This window comes from Taudactylus pleione, unplaced genomic scaffold (assembly GCF_031769625.1).
Source record: "Taudactylus pleione unplaced genomic scaffold, aTauple2 ptg000796l, whole genome shotgun sequence".
Classification (NCBI taxonomy): domain Eukaryota; kingdom Metazoa; phylum Chordata; class Amphibia; order Anura; family Myobatrachidae; genus Taudactylus; species Taudactylus pleione.
In genome coordinates, this window is record NW_028285198.1 from 1174944 (window position 1) to 1197077 (window position 22134).

The window sequence follows — 22134 nt, forward strand, 5'->3', positions numbered from 1 at the left end:
AAAAAAACTTCCCAGGGACTGGACTGTGGCAGAAATCGGGACTATTAGGGGAATATCCCGCTGTCTGGGCCACAGGTGATGCAGTTAGTCGGCGACTTTCCCATCCTCCAGCTGCCGGCAGGGAGGGGGTGACTGGTGGGGACTGGTCTGCTACATCTGGGCCAGGGCTCCCAGTATAACGGGACAGCAGAGCCTCCAGCTCCCCCTCTGCCTCCACCTCACCCCCACCTTAGCTGAGGCCCGGATGTTGGATCCAATCCCGGCGTTTTATTCACTTCCATAAAAGGGCAGCGGCTGCTGGGACTCCGTCCTCCCTCAGTCAGTCAGGGCTAGTAGTGCTGCATCCAGCGCCCCTCCGGGAAGTTCCCCCCAGCTCCCGGGCACTGTGAGTGACGTGTGTGATCCCAGCCGCCGCCTGGGGGGGTGGGGGGACTCCATTAGCTGCCTGCAGCGCTCACCCAGCCCCTGGAGGAGGGAAGCGGTGTCCTGTGTTCTGCAGAGTCCTTACTCATCCTCCCAGCAGCAGCAGCCTGAGTGCAGGGACAGGGGAGAGGTAAGCTGCTCTCTGCTCCCCCTTACTTTCCATGCATCACCACCCCATCTTCCCCTGTCCCCCTCCCCCCCCTCCCCTCTATCCTAATGCATCGCCCCATGCTCCCCCCCCTCCCCTCTATCCTAATGCATCGCCCCATGCTCCCCCCCTCCCCTCTATCCTAATGCATCGCCCCATGCTCCCCCCTTCCCTGTCCTCCCCTCTCCCTAGGAGAAAAGTTAGTAGTGTACCCGGGCTGGAAGCAGCTAGACCGGTTGGGTGAGTTGCAAGAAACAGGTGAACAGCGGTTTGCAGAGTGCACATAGGATCCATCCTGCACACACAGCACTGGGTGACGGGGATCCCGGGGCTAGGAGGGGCTGCAGTAATCCGGGACTGTAGGGGAGCAAGCCCTGGGCTAGGAGGGGCTGCAGGGGAGGAAGCCTTGGGCTAGGAGGGGCTGCAGGGGGAGCAAGCCCTGGGCTAGGAGGGGCTGCAGGGGAGGAAGCCTTGGGCTAGGAGGGGCTGCAGGGGGAGCAAGCCTTGGGTTAGGAGGGGCTGCAGGGGAGGAAGCCCTGGGCTAGGAGGGGCTGCAGGGTTCTGGGGGCTAGGAGGGGCTGCAGGGTTCCGGGGGCCAGGAGGGGATGCGCAGGAAACCACTCTTCTGCAAACAGACACACTGATTCTCCTTGACTCCTAACCCCTGGGCTGCCTGTGAGGGAACTACAAGTCCCAGCAGGCCCTGGCTGTCAGGGTCTGCTTGCCTGTGACTTCTAGTGCCACAACAGCTGCTGAGCCACAGGCTGTGCAGAAAGCTGCTGGAGGACAATTAGGTGCTTGTGTCCCTTTTGCAGTCTTGCTCCTAAGCAATGTTTATTGTGTGTGTTCCCCGATTGTAACCAGGCGGAATCACAGCACCGCTGCCTGGTTCTGCTTTTCCTCCAGCTTTCTCTCATTTTGTGGTTTTATTTCTATTTTAAATAATTTCCTTTATTTTTTTCTCAATGACTTGGTGAAGTGGGTGTGACACTACTGCCTGGGCTGTGCTGGGATCTGCAGTGCTGGGTGGGGTGGGAGAAGGACCAGTTGCAAAGGGGTGACAAATATACACTGGTGGGGTTTCTCTGCGGCCGTTGTTACTTCTCCAGCTCCTGTCCAGCTAAAGCTGTAGGTGCCAGTCGGTATTTATAGGAGACCCTATACTGGCATTCTTCATTCTCCTCTTACCGTTTATTTATATAGTTCCCAGCAGAAATGTTTATGGTTTTTGTGTTGCAGCTATAAATATTCCTCTTTGTCCCTATACCTGTATCTGCTGCATAGTTTGGTAAATTTATGCTACCAGGAGTCTGCTCTGGGCTAATGGGATTCTCATTTCCTCTACTTGCAGGAAGGGAAAGATGGCTCTCGATGGCATACGGATGCCAGATGGCTGCTATGCGGATGGGACATGGGAGTTAAACATCCACGTGACGGATCTTAGTCGGGATGTTACCCTCAGAGTTACCGGGGACGTGCACATTGGAGGGGTGATGCTGAAATTAGTGGAAAAACTTGGTAAGTTGCACATAGGGAAGGTGTGGCTGTGTTTGGGAACTTTATTTGGCCGATTACCCTCCCCCAGGGTCTAGAATAATGAATTCATTCTACTGGCTTCACTCGTGTACAAGGAAAGTTATTCTCAATAACTGTTTTGTTCTAAGTTCCCTTAACTTGTTCATGTATCACTATATAGTGTTCTTAGACCTGTCATACTTCAGTCCTTCACAGTTCCTATAAATTGGTTTTAGAAGCCTTGAAGTGTGTTAGATAGAAAATATATATTTTATCCAATGAAGCAGGCGGCACTCACACCGGCGTCGATAAATGACAGTAGGGTCCCTAAATAGAAACCCAATATTTCAAAACCTTAATCGTTCTTTCGCCAGGAAAATATATATATATATCTCTCTCCAAAATTAACGAAATTCTACTAAGATGCATCATCATGTCTTTAGCTTGATTATTTACAGAGTGCCGCTTCCTTTGGAGATATATATATTATATTTTCTCTCTATCAATAACAACATCACAATCCCGACAAGAGACTTAAGATAGGTGTCAAAATACCAACACTAGGACGCCAGCCTGAGGTGAGAGGTAAGTCTGGGGCTCCCTTAGTGGGGAGTAGGGATGGGTTTTGGGAGGGGGGTGGGTTAAGAATAGGCACCCCTGGGGGAAGGTTAGGTTTAGGGTGCGGTAGGGGGGGAGGTTAGGCATCACTAAGGGAGGGTTAGGGGAGGGAGAGTGGTAGGGATGGGGTTCTTACCTGCCCAGTCAGGATCTTCTCCCTTTGGGCTGCCGGGACTACATGCCTATTCCATACAGGTTGAATCTCCCATATCCAAATATTCTGAAATATGGACTTTTTTAGCGTGACTGAGATAGTGAAACCTTTACTTTTTGATGGTTCAATGTACACAAACTTTAAGGCACAAAATTATTGAAAATATTGTATACAATGACCTGCAGGCTGTGTGTATAAGGTGTATATAAACCTGCAGGCTGTGTGTATAAGGTGTATATAAACCTGCAGGCTGTGTGTATAAGGTGTATATAACACATAAGGGCATTCTGTGTTTAGATTTGGGTCCACCTCCCAAGTTCCCAAGATATGTCATTATGGTATGCATGTACCGCAAAATACGGAATATTCCGATATCCAAAATACCCCTGGTCCCAAGCATTTTGGATATGGGAGACTCAACCTGTATGTATGTATGTATGTATGTATATATGGTCACTCCCATCTATCCCTCCGTATCCGTCCTGAGACCTTGACTAGGTTATTAACAGAATCCAGTTAATCATTTCTTCTTTAACCACATTTTATCTCGAGGGTTTTTCTTTTTTTGTTTTTGAAAATGGAATTGTGCAGCCAGCTGAGAGCCCTGTACAGTCTGTGGTGTATAATTAGCTGTATACATGTCAAAGTAAACATGGCAGATGACCAGGCTGTCAGCAGTATGTACACACTGGTAAATGCATAAATGTGGAACACTATGTAAACGCCGGACTTATCTATCTTATCCGACTTTCATTTTTGACTGATAAATCTGCTGATAGCCTTGTTAGTATTAAGCACTGTACGTGCCAGTTAGCGGTTTCCTTTGTCTGCGCTCGCTAACGGGCGTAGTATAGTACATTTTTGCTTTATTGAACCTAAGTCCAAATTTGAGTTTGAGCCCCCCCTATATGGTTTGCAGTGAGAGGGGGTTTAACTGTGTGTATGTATAAACTTATATTTATATTTGTTTCACTCTCATGTGATTGCCTAGCCTCCACACTTGTCCATTCATAAGATTCCTACTCCATACCCCACCCATTCTGTCCCACATGGTTATTTTGTCCAATATAGCGATCCTGGTTTGTGCTGTGCCACACGGTGGGTGGAGAAGCATTTTTAGAACCTGAAAAGTGAATTTGCTGTAATGTGCCACAACTATGTGTTGACGAGTGGTGATGGCAGTGGCCAAGGCTCTGTACTCTGGAAGTTTTGGGGTTTTTAATTTTGAGTAAAAACGTCACGGTATACACGATTGGTCAGGCCAGCCCTTTCTTTAATTTTGCAAACCTTGCATACCTAGCCTGCTCTATAAATGATTAGTAAAAAAGAATAAAACGTTTAGTTCACGAATTACGCTGGTACTACCAAATCGCAGCTTACCTTTTTCTAATGAAAAACAAAATGTAAACCATATTGTCACATAGCCTGTGCCGGATTAAACCCAGTGGAGGCCCCTAGGCAGTCGAAATATCGGAGACCCCTTTTGTAAATGATCTCCTAATAAATGTTTTTTTAATTTTATCAATCAACTAGTTTAATAAACCGTACGTAGGTGGCTCCGAATATATTTTACAAACTGACAGAGGATGAGCTTTTAAGAGACCAACTGTAATGCAAATCTGATGTCTGTGGTTTATGTACATTAAGTTGTTAATGGGTACATTACTACAGTATTTTCTCAAGACCCAGCAGATTAGACTATACAGCTGCACTGTAAATGCTCGACTACAGACAGCAGAAATGGGTGTCGATTTTGGTGAATCGGCCAGATGCTCAAGTGTCAAGACCCCAAAACCATTGGATTACCCACGAGTGGTCTGATGGAAATCTGTTATACTTTACTTGGCCGTATTAGAAAATATGAAATTCCTGCCCAGGACGTGTCTGAGCTCTCCCCTGTCTGCTGTCAGTGAGGCTTCCTCTGTTGTGGGCATCCAGCTCCAAATCCTGATTTTCTAAATCCGCCTACTCTGTTTACTTTGTGATTGTAATGCAGATCAGGCACTGCGTGCTGTGTGCCTACATAGGTTGTGGCACCTTAGCTCTGTGGCATGATAAATGATTACCCGCTTGGAAGAACGAAGTGTTGAAAGGGATAATTCACCTCAGGTGACTTTTTTTTTTTTTTTTTTTTCATTTTTTTTTTTTTTGGCTTTTATGTCTTCCCTACAACTTTCCTATATGTGGCGTTTTAGCTGTCGAACTGCCTTGTGTTGTCTTGTGTAGCTTTTACAGCTCACTGGGTAAAGGGGTTTACGTATTCCCTGTTGTATAACACGGCCGTATTTTGTGTATTGGTTCCGAATTCGTTTAGCAGCTAAGAAATTAAACCTGACTCGTTGGTCAAAGCGCCGATTAACAGCTCGCCAGAAAGTGAGAGACCCAACATTGTATTCAGTAGTGTAATCCTGGCCACCTTTGGCTCTCCAGCTGTTGTGAGACTACAAGTCCCTGCATGCCTTCCCACAGTTTTGCTATTAGGGAATGCTAAAACTCTGGCAAGGCATGCTGGGACTTGTAGTCTCACAACAGCTGGAGAGCCACAGGTAGGCCAGGCCTGCAGTAGTGCCTGTGAAAGAGTTACTGTAATCAGTCCAGTGTGATGGCTGCGGTCCCGTCTAAAACGAAATTCACTTACCGGTGAGTGGTTTGGTGTTGATGCTGCAGGGTTGCCGGTGTCGTTGGTAGTTGTTGGATGCAGGCTATGCATGTCGGTGGTCTGTTCTGCTTCCGGGCCCGAATGGTGGTCTGCTGTTCTTCTTGCAGTGATGGCCAGCGCCTTACGATCGCCAGGGTTGCCTGGGTGATGAGCAGGAGACACGCAGGACGTTTGCTAGTGTGTTGCCCTGCTTGAGTAAATGCCAGTAATTGCTGACTATTGATGATCTGTTTGATCTTGTTGTCTGACTCACTTATTTTGTGTTTATATATCTATCCACATACTGAAATACTTGCACACCTTACAACCTTAAATCCCCCCCCCCCCCCCCGTAACGGCGCTACTTACCATCGGGATTCCGGAGCTGGTATTCTAAGTGCCGGCATCTCCTCTGTCGGGATGCTGAACGTATCCCAGATGAAGTTGCCCCTGGCCTCTGGGCATTGCGTAGGCTCCTGCTTTCCTGTCTTATTGTCAGCAGAAATCATTGGGAAAATGGTGCAGACGGTGGCAGAGTCTGCTCGCAACTGCTCCATGGCGGAGGAGGGAGCCTGCAGGGACTGGCACCGACCTCTTACACCACCCTTCGGTGGTGTGTGCACCGACATGGAGCTGGTGGTCTTTTCGGTGTGTTACAAGAGCATGGGGTTGTACAGTGGTCTGGAATTCAGCAGGATCTGTAGTAGTGATGTCCCTGTCCCCTTACTGAGATTAGGGTGACGCATTTATAGCAGTCAGCATGGAACATTATTTTCCTTTCCTATTGCTGTAATTATGTCATTTCGGAGCGGTGTATTCATTTGAAGCCCTGATGCTCAATTTTTTTTTTTCTCTAATTGCTTTGAGTACATCTTCAATGTATGTCCCCTGCACTAGTAAGGTGCTTAAGTCAATGTTGGCCTCTTTTGGTCATATGTAACTGACCACACCCATTAGTGCTGGTGCCTTGCCCCTGCCCTGGAATCTTGTCCAATTCACGCTTTTAAGATCTGTGTCGTTTCCTTAGGATGTGACTTTGAAGTATGCAGTTCCATTCTATGCAATAACTATAAGAGTAATCTTTCTGTTTAGAATTTGGTAGATTTAGCGGTTTCTTGTCTTAAAAAAATTGGATAAAATAAGATTTTTGGTAATCTCCAAGTCCATCTGGGAAACACTGCTCACCCTATATCTCCTATTAAGAGAGAGAGAATATTTGACTCTAAAAGAACAATGGGCCTGAATCAGACCCATTCGCAAGTGCTGAGCGCTCGCAACCGGATCGATGTTTGCCCACTGGGCATGTGCACGACGGAGCCGGCTCAATCATGCGCAAGACCCGGCTAGCGACTGGTGCTCCGGGTCTCGCACCAAAGGGGGCGAGCTGTCGATGGTGATTGACAGCTCTCCCCGTTTGGTAGGCGGGCAGGGGGGGGTGACTGGCCAAATGGAGGCGTTCCCGAAGGAACGCCTGCCGTTTGGGGGCGGCCCCACTGACATCACCAGTGATGTCAGTGGGAGAGGTTCCAGCTCTATTAGAGCCAGGAGCTCTCTGGGGCTTGCGGCCACGAGACCCTACCACAAGGGTCTCGTCGCAAGCCCGATGGTCTTGACCATCGCGACCATCAACCTGGCCGCTCGCAATAGCTGTGGGTGGTCACCCACAGCTATGTGAGCGGCCAGGAGGCCAAACAAAAAAAAAAACCAAAACACCCTGATTCAGAGCGAGCGCTCGTTCAGAGCGTCCGTCTCTGAATCAGGCCCAGTGTCCCCTTGCATGCATTCAGAGATTTGATAGTGAGTACCAAAAATCTTAATTTCAACTCTTCCCTCTTCCATCTAGGGGACACTGCTCTAGGGGCATGTTCCATTAAACTGAACCAAAACTTAGCTTGTAAAACAAGCATCCTTTATTGCAAAACAATGATAGAATTTTGTAAATTTCTGGACAGACTCCCTGCTCGGCTGAGGCTCCAGCCCGGCCTCCCAAGAAGCAGCAACTGGTTTAGTGGAATGAGATGAAATCTTGTAAGGGCTAGGCTGTTGGGTAAGCCTGCTGGATAGCTGACCTAATCCAAGGGTCAATAACCTGTTATTGATGCCGGCCACCCCCTTTTTCATGCTTAATATAGAACAAACAAGAGTCTGTTTTCCGAAGACCTTCTGTTCTCTTCAGATAAATCCTTTAAAGCTTTAACCACATCCAGCAAGGCCAGCTGATCCCACCTAGTGGAAGCTTCTGTTATATTAAACACTGGAATAACAATCTCCTGGTTTAGATGGAGACTAGATACAACCGTTGGTTGCTCATCTTTAGTACTGCTCTATCATCATGCAACACCTTCCAGGTCATAAACTGCATCTCCACCCGCTAGAACCAGGTTGAGAAACCATGGCTCTAACGCAGGAACATATGGCGGCTGCCGCTGTTAAAATGTTTTGCCTCTGTTAACTACTAAATTCTTTTGGATTAAATTGTTAACTCGGATACTTTAAACCTATAAAGAACGCAGGCATAGGCCCTTATCCAATCCAGACTGAAAAAGGAAGCATGCACCAGATTCCTCTTCCATCGTCTTGCATAAATCAAATTCTATAGTAGCCCTAATCGTGGTACGCTCCACTTTCCCTGAAAACCCCTTTACCTCTAGGATATTGATCTCCGTAGCCATGCCGTCAAAGTTGCAAGATGAAGTTCCCGATGCGGACACTGGTCCATACTATAGCAGACAACCCCGAATAGGAAGGCTCTGTCCTGTGCCTCTTCTCATGGCTAAAATCACAACTCCCTTCCTGGCCAGTCCGGAGCCACCAGGGTAACTGGTGTCCCTTCCCTCCTGATCTTTTTCGGTACCCAAGAGATCACTGGAATGGGGTGGAGAAAAGCTGTCCCAGTTGAAAATTCCAAGGGACTGACGTGGTCTTTCTATCGCCACCAATGGGACCTGGAACCAAACCGGTTTACTTTTTGATTGTGCCCGGATGCCAGCTGATCCGTATGTCCACGCCTTTCCCCTAAGAGTTTAAAATCCCCTGGATGTAGGGACCACTCCTCCTGGAGGATGGTATGTTGACTTAAATAATCAGTTTCACAATTTTTATATTCCGGGAATGCATATCAATGGCACAAACATCTGAGCCCATGACGGAATCTCTCTCATAGTCAGGGCACCTTTTACAAGATACTAGCTGGAATCTGATTGGTTGCTATGGCAACATCTCCACTTCTAAAAACCCGCACTTTAGTAAATATACCCCTGAGATTCTTCTGGAACTCCGAACCCTACATTCTAATTCCTGCAGATCCTCCCTTTTTATTTATTTTTTTCCTTGCAGAAACGCCTAGGGGATGTGATTTTCTATAGAATTATTCTAAGTGTTATCTTCCCGATGCCCTTATCTAACACCCAAGCCAGAATGAGGAGAAATATGGCTTTCAAAGCAAGGGGTTTAGCCTATTAGCTGAAGGGGATTGGTACGGGATGCCGGTGGTCAAAATCCTAACCCTCTCCCTACCTTAAACCCCCTCGCCAGTGCCTTAATCCTAACCTTCCCCTTATTGCCTAAGCCTAACCCCGCTACTTACCTTCGGGATGCCGGCGTAGGGATTCTTCCAGGTGCCGGGCTCCGGTGCCGGTATTCTAAGCACCGGCATTCCCTGTGTCGGGATGTTTTTTTTTTTTTTTTTTTTTTTTGCTCTTTGGAAAGTAATCCTACTTACATTTTCATATCAGTCATGTTTTTATAGATAAACAAAACCTATGCTTCCTAAATCTGCAAATGCCACAAGTTATTCCATTTCTCAAGGCCTGACAGGAAGGAGAATCTCGGCCCGAACGAGCGAGCCGTGTCTGTGCAGTTCCTTTCCCTGCAGCCGCACACTGGGAGGGAGCTGGTCAAGGTGACTTCTGCAGGGCTAAGTGCTCAGAGTAAAGTAATTAGTCTGCAGAAATGGCAGAAAATAACCGCGGCCTTCAGTATTTTGAGTTATAGATTTTCTGCAGAGACTTTTCCAGCCGTATTTCTGATATGGATTATAATTAGCTTCCTTTGCTGTTAAGTTGTTGCATTAATAAATGGGCCTTTTGCATGGTACAGGGAAGAACTGTTTGTCATATTGCACATGATGGGTGTAGCATCAAATTCTGTGTGTTTCATTTGTATTTTGCAATATTCTGATTTTAGGATATGGTTGTTAGGCCAGAAACCCCTTCTGTACCCGTTGGTACACCTTAGAAATTGGTTCTCCCTAACAGATGAGCTGATGTGCTAAGTGTGATGTGAATAAAAACTGTATTACTCGGACATATGCAGTGTTCTCCCTGTGCTATATTCTTATCGCGTCCGCCCAGCAAAACTTCTCTGCGATGCTGCTGAAAGTCACTCTGCGCTGACGTTTCATATTGAAATCGCAGCGCAACTTATTGGCTGAGCCGCCCCTGCCAAAAGGAGGATGCCAGCCTACACCTCGGCTCACCCTGTTGGAGGCGTCCTCACCAGGAGGAGGATGCCGGCCGCCACCTCGACGCACCCTTCACTGGAGGCAAGCATTGCAGCCTCACTGCCTACCACTGTTTTACCTGGGGCCTCCCGCACAGTAAGTGAGATCCCAAATGGAAGGGTGTACAATGTACAATAGACTGCGGCTTTCTGCTGTGATGGAGATTGGCCAGCTACCCTTCCTGGGTGCCTCCATAAATGCCGCCCGGCAAAAAAAAAAAAATTTCTTCTGGGAAGAACACTGATATGTACACCTTTGTCCTCATCTTTGCAGGGGTCTGAATGCCCCATATGTGGGGCAGGGGAGGGGCTCACATTATACGGTTACAGCAATGTTGGTGTGGGTGTTTGAGCTACCTGGATAAGTCGAGCACTGCTACAGTGCTTAGTATACTCGGTGTGACTAGGCCTGCTCCTTGGCGTCTGACAATCTTAGACGCCTTTTTTTGCAACTAGATCAAAATGCTGCTTCCTGAATTTTTAAAACTGCTTCAGAGACTGATGAGCTCGAGCTGCCCTTTCCTTCTTCTGCCAGGTACACACTGGAGCGGTCATTCCGATTTGGCCAAATCGGAACGACAAATCTCGCTCATCGTGCATTGTGTATGAAATATGATGATTTTGCATGTGGCGCCATGTAGTACAATGAAGGGCGGAACGAGTGATCGTCCCGTTGTTCGTTAAATCGCTTTGATCTGTACCCAGGAATCGGTATGTCGGGCCGATATATATATCGGCTGGTTACACATCGCTCAGTCTCTACCCAGCTTTAGTCCGTGCGTCTATTGGCGTGTTGCATGTGTTTAGAGACTTTTTATGTCTTTGAAACTCCTAGGAATGGATCAAGGAGTGTACCGAAAACTGAGCAAAGCATCTGGCTAAACGCCAATGGGTAACACTTGAAACAAAGGTTTCTCTTGTCAGATCCAGTTACATTTGTTTTGCAAGTGTTACAAAACGCATTGAATAACCTCCACTACATCTTCAGCCCTATTCTTCATTCTGCCGAAGTCTGTCTGATCCACCGATCTGCTCGGCGATCCGTAGGTGGATCAAGAAAAATGGTTTGTTAAAAATACCTGGTTTGCCGCTCCTACAGCCACTCACCCTGTGCCCTGCGGGGGAGAACACTGCGCCCTTATACTGGCAGAGAATGGCACCCGCAGCCTGTCCCTGTAGCTCTAGAAGTCCCTAGTCTAGGAATGAACAGCTGACACTCCTCTGCGAGCGGATGCCGACCTCTAAGTAACACTAGGAAGTGGCCTCCTGGTATTTGGAAGGAGGCTTTACCGGATAAACATTTGTTACCACAAGATTATAGTAAATCACTGTGTTAATAGCTTACCTGAGGTTGTGTTATACAGTGTTCACTCATTGTTCTGCTGAGCTCTTAATGTCTTCTGGTAAAACGGAAACCACATGTACATTGAATAAGGGCTGGGCAGGACTCCTGTCTCATTGAATAGCAGGGGGAATACAGCCTCCTATTACTTATGACTTTAATGTACGTAGCACCATAAGGATAAGGGGGGGGGGGGGGTGTAGGTGATTGTTCAACTTTATTTGTACTGGCTAGTACGATTATTATTCGCATTATCCCACCAATTGCGCAGCACTGTACAAGAAGGTTTGTCATTCACATCAGTCCCTGCCGCATTGGCATTTACAGTCTAAATTCTAATACGCACTCACATACTAGTGCCAGGACACCCTTCCATTTTTATTTTTATTTTTTCCCCCCCCAATTTCATCCGCAGCCAGCTAACCTAGGAGTGTGGGAGGAAATGCACACAAACATGGGAGGAACATACAAACTCCACCATCAGATGGAAGTCAAACTCATGACCCCAGTACTGTGACACAAACCACTGCGCTGGATGGTTGCTTTGTCTTTGTACTCGGTACTTTGTGTTGCTTTAGAGCAGTGGTTCTCAAACTCTGGGCCTGATTCAGAGCCGGACACTCTGACCAGAGCGCTCGCTCTGAATCAGGGCCCTCCTACCTAAAATTGGAGCGGCCTCCTGGCCACTCGCATAGCTGTGGGTGACCACCCACAGCTTATGCGAGCGGCCAAAAAGATGGTTGCGATGGTCAAGACCATCGCGACCATCGGGCTTGCGACGAGACCCTGCAGTAGGGTCCAGACGGCGTGACGGTGATGGGCGCTCAGTCTCTGTGTGACTGCTGAACGCAGAGGCTGAGCGCGGCCTATCTGTTACTTGGATTCGGAGGCGGAGCTCTGTCTCTCAGTCGGCTGCGCTCCGTAGATCTAAAAATGGGACAAACTGTGTAAATACAGGACGCAGCATGTTGCTTCAATTCTGCAACAACCCTAGATCCCAGCAGCACAGAGTATACCAGGAGACAGCACGATTTAGGCAGGATGATTGTAGACTCCTAATGAAATGCTTCTCATTGGATTTCCTTTTTGTCTTTGTGTGGTATCATTCATTTTTTGTAATACATTGGTGGTGCAGGGAGATGGCAATTTAGGATGCGGTAAGGTGTAAAGTACAGATATGTTTTCATTGTATTCTGAATTATTGTAGTGATAAATCCTCAAAATGTTAGTGGCTCCCATGCATCCGTTTTTAGGTTGTCGTGTCCCGTGTCCCCCCCCCCCCCCCCCCACCTTTCCTTCTGTCATGTACAGAGGTCTCGTAGATTGTGCCGTAGGAGAAGCTGTGGTATTACCGCAGGAGATAATTGGCCTTTGGTAATATGATAGTCTGCATCTCTCTGCTAGTAATATTACCATAATGGCTGATCATGAAGTTACAATGCCAGGTGACGCCACTAGCCGCAATATTGATTAATTGACTAGATTAAAGACTGGAAGCCTTAGAGCGCAGCATCTCTGCCCTACTTGTTGATGAATTTCTCGCTTTGTAGATAACCTGGGTCATCGGACAATGGTCTGGGCATTATCCAATACAAAGTTATATACTTCAACTCTACAGATGTCAGATGTAATCCTGTAACTCATTGTTTGTGTCAGTTGGTCACTTGTCTGCTATCTGGTAACATGCCGTGCAGGTTTTCTCTATTACAAGTGCTTTATATCCTGAAGTTAAAATTAAAATTTTTCCCTCAGCTCCCAGTGTTATTACGGTTTGCACTAAGTGCAGAAAAAAACCCTTGTACGCAAATGAGATGGTGGTCTTGTGTCACGCCTCGCGAGACCATCACCCAGCCTGGAGTGAGGTGATTGCAGAATGTGGGCCGACTCCCTCAAGGAGTTTCTATGTTTACATGCAAGGGGTGTATTCTCTTCCTGTATATGCATTTAGCCATGTGGCAGCCATTTTGTGATCGGAGACCATATTTAGTGTGCCCATCACTAGGCAGCGGTGGGCCTGATTCAGTGATGTATGTAATCCCGATGGTTTATGTACAACTCCGATGTTTGTCGATCTGCACATGTGCAGAATATGTACTGTGCACATTTTTTTTTCACTCGGCAGTTTCATCCAAAGTCGTAGCTGCTGTGTGAACTGCGTCCATCTCTGGGTCAGGCCCAATGACTGTGCCTCAGCAATTTCGCTAGTTCCCGGTGAATGGGTAGACTGCTGTCCCATGAATATTGGTCCAGTCCACAAAATGTCTGCCTCTATAGTGGTTACATAACGCTGGTCTCTTGTGTGCCAGGCCATGTCCGTGACCGCTGTTGCATTTCAGGGGACTGGTTGGTTTCATCCTTGTCAACAAATTGGTGTCTAAAGCTGGGTACAAACTACGCCGTCGGACCCACATACCGAGCTGGCGTATTTGGTAAGCATCCACACTTGCCATTCGGCCACATGGTGTGTCTGGCCAAACATCACAACTGGATGGGCATTTCAATTTGCCTGCTCAGTAGTGGTGTTGGTGGTTCCTGCTGCCAGTGTACAGATAGGATGGTGGGTCGACTATGTGTGTGTTATATATTATAATATTTCGCCATGCTGCAGGACAGACCTATGTCTGTGAACGACGTGATTCAGACATATCGGATGTACACACGAACAAATGCATTCGTTTCAAATGTCATGCAGCGTCCAGCGGTGTGGCAGGAACGATCTGCTCATACTGAGGCCAGATTTATTTGTAATATCTTGATAGTGTCTACAAATGGGCCCTGCTGGATTCCTGTCAGGAACAGATGTTTTCATAATGTGACTCTGCTTCCTGAGGAAGTTAACCCCCACCCGCCCCTTCCCTGGCCAGGCCTGTTCCTAGCGCTGTCAGCTGACAGAGGCGACGTTTTCCATATTGTCTGCTTGAAGCAACTGACTTTGTCCTGTCACGGACTGATCATTTGGTTCTGTCATGTGCTTCATGAACATAATCCAATTATTATTATTATGTAATAAGACCTCTTTATTAATACATTGAAAACCTAAACTGAAAACAGTATGGTGAAGACATACTTGATATATGACCATCTACATACGCAGGCAGTTTTCATGAAGTTATGACGTAGGTTCATGCTTAAGGTGCAGACACTTTGTATTGATTCCGGTTTGCCCCCTCGTCCCGTTTTTGCAGACTGGCCAGCTTAATGGTTAAGGAGGGTGAGGGCAAGGGAGATTCCACACTAGATCCGATGGCAGTGTTTCCTAACCTCGGGCCTCAAGGCACACTAATGCTGGCCATACACCTGCGCGACCAGCATCAGATCAGATTCACCGTCCGACTCCCTGGAGCCCCCTGGCAGTCCTGGCGGCATATTTGTTGTTTATCTTAGCACACGATCTGTCATATGATCGATCATGTGCCTCACGCGCTCATCAGGGAAACAGTAATTGAAATGACATGGATCAGATTAACAGAATACACGGTACAATCTGCACACGATAGGATGGGACATATGTGCTACACATCTGATCGTAAGATCCGTTTTAGGAGCTGCGGGAGAGCGCATCGGATCGGATCTTACTCCAAATATACACGATTTCTACACGATTCATCGTTAACTCATCGAAAATCTGGCAATCGGCCCGAAATCGTACAGGTATATGGCCAGCATAACAGTCCAGGTTTTAGTGATATCCATGCTTGAGCACAGATGGTTAAATCAAAATAACTGAGGCAATATTTAAGACTCCAAAATAACAATAATTGGTTCAACCAGTTATCAGCCAGAGATTACTTTTGTGGGAACTCTTTTATATATAGGTGGTGAATAGTTAAATCTTTTTTTTTTTTTTTTTTCCTTTTTAAAAACTTTTTGGTTTCTTATGCTCTGCTGTAGGAAATTCTGCTAGAGCCCCCTTCAACAATCCTATTAAAATTTTTGTAATATTTGTAAAAATATAATTGTTATATAGTTAACAACATATAATATAGATGACATCTCTCATATTATGCATGATTATATATATATCACTTGTGTGGTGACTATGCTTAATTAAGTACATCTCCTAATGAGTATGTTTGGCAAAAAAAACAATAAAGAATTCATAATGTTCGGTCATCAAATGCAGTAAATATATATACACTCATAGATGAGGCTGTTTTCATTTATTAATATCGTATCTGCATACGTCCCCCATACATCAGAACATTTCTAGGGTTAGTATACCCTGATGGAGCTTCAAATTTACCCTATTGTGTGATTGGTCATTAACCAGGATATTCACTGGGATCAATTCTGTACGTGATCCACATTTCAACCGTTCACCCCCCCCCCACACACACACACACAGACCTATCAGCAGAGATCTGAGGGATGCCCTGGGTTGCATAAAGATACTATGTTGCAATCATCTAAGGTAGTATAAATACTTAGAGGAATCTATGTACAGTGTTGCAATCTACCTCACTCGGGATACGCTTGGATACAATCACATATGGACATAACCTGATACCCCCTAGGATTCTAAGCAAAAAATAAAAAGGATATATAAATACTGTACCATCAGTGCGTGTCATATATACTCAATAGTCAGATGGTAATCTAAACATGACACAACCTACAATAATTGCTAAAATACAGAGCTGTAACTAGACTTTTTGGTGCACTGTGCCAGAGAGAGCATTCGCGCCCCCCCCTTACCCATTTTTCAAATAGGGACATAAGATGGTACACCCGTACCGGGGCCATGACCTCATGGGAAAATGCCAGGGAAGAGATGGGGGCGACCAGGAGATGCTGTGGATAAAAGAGGAATCTACAAGTGAGAATGATAATAGACAGGAAAATTGACAGGCCCGAACAGTGCCCCCTGCCCTGCGGTGCCCTGTGCCATGGCACTGGTCACACTGCCCTAGTTACGGCCCTGCTAGAATATACTAGGAGATCAAAGGGGTAAGTATATGGGATGATAAACATTAGCGCACATGCATATACATCTGACATGGCGAGATTCCCAGGTTTTTGCCAGGGCTCGGCCAAACTACCCGGGTATCCAGATATGAATATGCATGTGCTTGGATGTTTATAGTTACATATTCTTACCCCTTTGATCTCCTAGGATATTCTAGCAATTATTGTTGGTTGTGTCATGTTTGTTTTACCATCTGACTATTGAGTATATGATACTCACTGATGGTACAGTATTTATATATCATTTTTATTTTTGCTTAGAATCCTAGGGAGTATCGGGTTATTTCCATATGTGATTGTATCCAAGCATGTCCTGAGGTAGATTGCAACATTGTATTTAGATTCTTCTAAGTATTTACACTACCCTAGAGGATTACAACATAGTATCTTTATGCAACCCAGTACATCCTTCAGATTTCTGCTGATAGGACTGCCCATGGGGGGTGAACGGTTGAGACGTGGATCACATACAGAATTTAACCCAGTAAATATCCTGATTAATGACAAATCGCACAATGGGGTAAATTTGAAGCTCCATCTGGGTATACTAACCCTAGAAATATTCTGATGTATGCAGACACAATATTAATACTGTATATAAAATAGCCGTGTATGTGTATAGATAGATAGATATATATCTATCTATCTCGCACTGCATTTGATAACTGAACATGATGAATTCTTTATTGTTTTTATGCCAAACCTGCTAAACAAACTCATTAGTCCTTAATCAAGTCCTTAATCAATTGAGCATAGTCACCACACAAGTGATATTTATAATTATGCATAATATGAGATATGTTATCATCTATATTACAAGATTTGAATAGGTTTGTTCAAGGGGGCTCTATCAGAATTTTCTACATCAGAGCATAAGAAACCCCACATTTTTTTAAAAAGGAAAAAATAAGTTATATTTTAATATTGTTTAACTATCCACCGCCTATATATAAAAATGTACCCCACAAAGGATTCTCTAGCTGATAATTGTTAGGACCAATTTATTCTTATTTTGGAGTATTAGATATTCAATTCCAGGGAGCACCTCCAGCACTAAATATATATACCGTAAAGAACAGAATTTTGTTTGGTTATATGGGATTAGATTGCTGGTTACATATGTGTCTACTGTATAATGATTAAGATCCTGTGCGGGATATTACATCTTTTGTGTTAGCACTAATTAAGACACCTGTGCTCAAGAATAGCTATCCATAAAACCTGGACGGTTAGTATGCCTTGAGGACTGTGGTTGGGAACCCCTGCTCTATGGGTTTGATTCAATTCGACGTAGATACTGGGGATTCATATGGGCGGGAACGCTGGCAAAGTGCCGGAAGGGAAACCACTGGAAATCCCTCCGTACATTTTCATGTGGTGTCACAGGTATTTGTATTGAAAGCACAGGACAGAAATTAGTACAGCTTGACGGCATTCCCTATCCTATTACAACTGATTACTTCCTCCCACTCCCGTCTCTAAGACTTTGCCCGTGCTGCTCTCCACCTCTGGAACTCTCTCCCTCTCCCCATCAGACTCTCCACCTCTCTACAATCCTTCAAACGGACTTTCAAGACCCACAACTTCATCATAGCCTTCCAGCTCTCATCCTAACTTGCTGCTACTTGCTCCTTCCTCCCTGTCTACCCCTTCTGTGTCACACTTGTGTCTGTCTATCCCTCCCCTTTAGAATGTAAGCTCTCACGAGCAGGGCCCTCTACCCTCTTGTGCTTCTCCTTACTTATACTTTCATCTACTTCTAATGGTGCATACACACTGTCAGATTTTTCTTCAGATCTGAACGATAACTATTTCAAAATTCATTCAATCGTTCATATCTGAAGGAAAATCTGACATATGTGACATGCCTGAATGATGCGCGTTCCCGATGTTCAGATAACGATATCTGACATCTGATGTGTTTGCAGTCCGTTTTGGACGATTTCAGTCATTTTAATGGTCAAAAATCGTTCATAGTTCAAATCGTTGTTCAAGTCGTTCATCTGACACATCTGACCGTGTGTATGCACCATTAAGCTGGATACACACGCAACGATTTCGTTACCAACGATTTTATGTCTGATTATCTGTCAGATTTTTTTTAAAGTGTAATGAACGATTTTTTTGAACTACCAAATATTTTTGCGTATTCCCTTAATGAAAATCATTCAGTTGGTCAGTCTGACTGAACTACAAAACGTGAACGCGCATGAACGATAATCGTTCATCGTTTTAACTCAGAAAGTGAACGATTTTTTTGAACAATAAACAATATCGTTAACGATGATCGTTCAAAAAATCGTTGTGTGTATGCACCTTTACTCTCCACTAGGGCACCTAACACTTGGTTGCTTATGCTCTGCTGCTTATGTGGGTGTTATGGTTGCTAATGTAGTAATGTATATTATCCATGTCATTTATTGTATTGTACTGTAAGTCACTGGTTGTCTATTTGTTTATATACTTTGTAAGGCGCTGCAGAACACTTGTGGCGCCATATAAATGGATATTACCTATTTAAAATCTGTCTTAAGGTGCGTATCCACTTAGCGATTAAATAGGCCGTTTGAATGATAACTACATCGTTATCATTCAGTTGTTAATTGCTCACAAATCGGCCATGTAAATGCCGAAAACTACTAGCGTTGCGCATGCTCCCGCTGGACTTTCTTGACATCTATCATCGCCCGAACATGCTGGTCAACCTGACGACGCTGTCAGGTTGCCCACGTTTGGGGATGATTGATGAGCCTACACTGAACGTATAGTGTAGGCACATTGGACTGTGAAACGACTGCACGATTACAATGTCGTCATTTCCTAGTCTTAGTGGATACGCACCTTTACAAGGTTTGGAGGCCTGAGCAGAATCACTGCAACTTTCACTTTCATACAGGCTGGAGGGAAAAGCCAAGGAGCCCCATTATGTAATGTACAGGGGAAGTGATTCTCGGCTTTCTATGAAATGCAGTAATGGTCACATTGCCTTGTCAGGAAGGGCAGGGGAGTCATTTGAGTGGGATATAGGGGAAATGCCGGAGCGTAATAACAGTCATGAGTCAGAGGGCTGTGCAGACTTGCACATAACTGAATCAGACGTCTTATTTATAACCTGGTGTAACACCCATAACCGTGTCCGAGCACTAGCCGATGCTAGCCAACTCAGACTAATGTAATTGCTGCACAATTACATAGTGGTCAGCATTCCTGCCTCATAGCCCTGTGGTCATGAGTTATAGGTTGTAACACAATCTGTGTGGAGTTTGTATGTATGTTCTTCTGTCGGGGTGGGTTTCCTCTGCTGGGTGCTCCGATTTTTCTCCCACGCACCAAAAACTGTCAGGTTAATTGGTTTGTGTAAAGAAAGAAAAAAATGACGGTGTATGTTTGGGAATATAGAGTGTAAGCTCCACTGGAGCAGGCTCCGATGCGAGTGACCGAAACACACTCCGGCGCGCTGCAGAATGTGACTGCGTTATTTTAAATAAATCTGTGGTTGATTTCCATAATTGGGTGATTTTTTTTTTTTTTTTTTTTAACTTTGTCTCCTTTGATTGTGAAGCTTATGCAGGTCTCTATTTTTAGTCTATTTTAATTGCATTGTGTCATTTACATGTCCAATATGTGCCCCGTACACCAGGTACAATGACTACAATTTGGACTAGTGCACTGCTGTCCTTATCTTATTCCTACCACATAAATGCCCCCCCCCCCCTGCTGAATCTGTTTGTAGGCTAGTCCAGGGCAGGATGTATGTGTGACTGATATATATGTCCTGAATGGCAGTGCTTGGCGATGTGAACGCTGGAAACGTATTGCCTGTGTCTGCCCCCCGATGTGTGACGTACCCTGCGCCTGCTGAGTGACGGGGCGGCTGGCTGAGCTCAGCCACAGGCAGCTGATGGTGTTTTACGCTTTCAGGTGATGGTTTTAGCTGCCATTGTGGAGTTTCTGCAGAGGTCTGAAGTTTGTAGCTGATTTTATGTAACTTGCTTTGCTCTAGTGATGGGCTGTAAACTTATGTTTGATCTCATGCAAGCTCCAGCTGTACTGATGTGCCTGACTGCCAGCCGCATGGTTGGACCTTGCATGAGGTTCAGACCCCTTACCATGTGCGTTTGGCATGAATAAGAGGACTTTTGTTTAAGAAATACATTGGTTTATTGCTTCTAACCCTTAACAACCTTGTATAGCTTACTTAACTTAAACTAATAAATAACGACACAGACAACAAGAGCTTGGCTAAAAGGTCACAGCTTTTATTTATAATTAATTAACCTAACCAGGGTGGCAAAGAGACGCTGCAGGCTCAGTTCTAGCTTTTACTTTGCTCAAATACTCGAACGACTGACACGTCCCCCCTCTAGACACACTAACGCTGCGAGGGTCCCACTTCCCTCCTGGGCCAATCTGAGACGCTTTCGTACAAAAAGCACCCGGGTCCCCCCGTGCGGAGGACAAATTCGCCAGGTTCATCGAGGGCAAGTGCCCCCGCAACGTATCTTACGCCACATAAAGCCACTGAGCTGCAGCGTACTCCCGCCATGCTGCCCCTCCCCTGAATTGGGAAGAAAAAGTTAGTGTGACACAACCAAAAACAGTAACGGGTGGGATGGTGGTTCCTGGATCTTTGAAACCCAAGAGGCTGTCCATGCTCACACAAGCCAATATATACTGATCATCTGACCACTCCTTCAAGCAATATCATTGGCTCAACCAGCCAGCTGACCAGACAGCCTTGTAATCTTCCCAGCAACAAGGCTGACATCAACATCCATACAGCAAAAAACATAGTATTCTTAGTTATACTCACGCTTATCCAGCCTTCACATACTATTCTCGTGGCCTTGTCCTTAACAAAAACCCACTAAAGTAAACTAAAAGCGTTACAAATGAGTGTGAATTGTTGTAAGTTTAATGTTACAATCTCTCGCAAGTCTTCTGCAACAACCTTCTGCCACAAAGTGGTTACGTTGGATACAATGGCATGCCTATATTTCCAATTGCGTCAATTGTTTTGCTCACCTTGAGAGAATTCTGTTGTCCGGTCGGCTTTGTTCTCTTTGCCCTTGGATACAGCAATGTATCTCTTGTGCACAGACTTGATTGGTCGTTTCCGATGTCAACAAAATAAACAAAAAAAGGGCTGGAGGAACTCTGAGGGTGGATTTGCGCTTTAATTTGTGGCTGTGAAATTCTTATTGCTTTAAAAAGAGAACTGATTTCTGTGGTGGTCTGTTTACTACTATCATTACTTATTTTTTTTTTTTTATTCTCCCTTTTCTCACCACAAAGCGCGTTAGAGGCGGACATTTTGGTAAAGGGAATCTCAATCTTTAAATAAACCAGACAATGGGGAAGTTTAAAAATGTCAGACGGTTGCATGCGTTTTCACGGAGGGGTGTGTGTTCGGAGGCTTACGTTTTGGCACAGGAGTAATGATGTGCGACATACCAGTGACGTGGCCATAACAGATCAGGAATAGTTGTGAACGGTAATTTCCTCCAGATGCTCGCACAGACTAAGCTGAAGGCATCCAGAGGCGGCCTCCTCTGTTTGGATAATACCCATTGGCTCCTGTATGCTGGATTTTTTTTTTTTTTTTTTTTTCATTTTCCCCTTACTTTCAAATAAATGAAATGTATTTGCAAACTGTTATAATTCCTAACCTGATCCATCGCCAGCTGCGCTCAGGAATTGTGGGAGTTATACTGTAGCTGGCTGGAATGTCCAATAACTCTTCCCCAGCTCTCCAAATCTGGTAATGTTTCCTTGTACATCTTCTCCTGCAGCTGTAGTTTTGGTGGGGCTGGTGCAGGACTTATTGGCCT

At 45.4% G+C, this 22134-nt stretch overlaps 1 protein-coding gene across 6 annotated transcripts in view; it reads left to right on the top strand.

Moving 5' to 3' along the window:
* The first annotated feature begins 471 nt into the window (after nt 1-471).
* FERMT2 (FERM domain containing kindlin 2) overlaps nt 472-22134 on the top strand; it is a 75022-nt gene continuing 53359 nt past the window's right edge. For 4 of the 6 annotated variants that reach the window (XM_088457955.1, XM_088457959.1, XM_088457960.1 and 1 more), the window contains exons 1-2: nt 472-553; nt 1923-2089. In XM_088457955.1, the coding sequence (XP_088314081.1) occupies nt 1933-2089 (157 nt within the window). In that variant the 5' untranslated portion in view covers nt 472-553; nt 1923-1932. Of the gene's footprint in view, nt 554-739; nt 812-1260; nt 1366-1922; nt 2090-22134 lie in introns of those variants that run through there. The other 2 variants (XM_088457956.1, XM_088457957.1) reach the window with 2 other exon arrangements.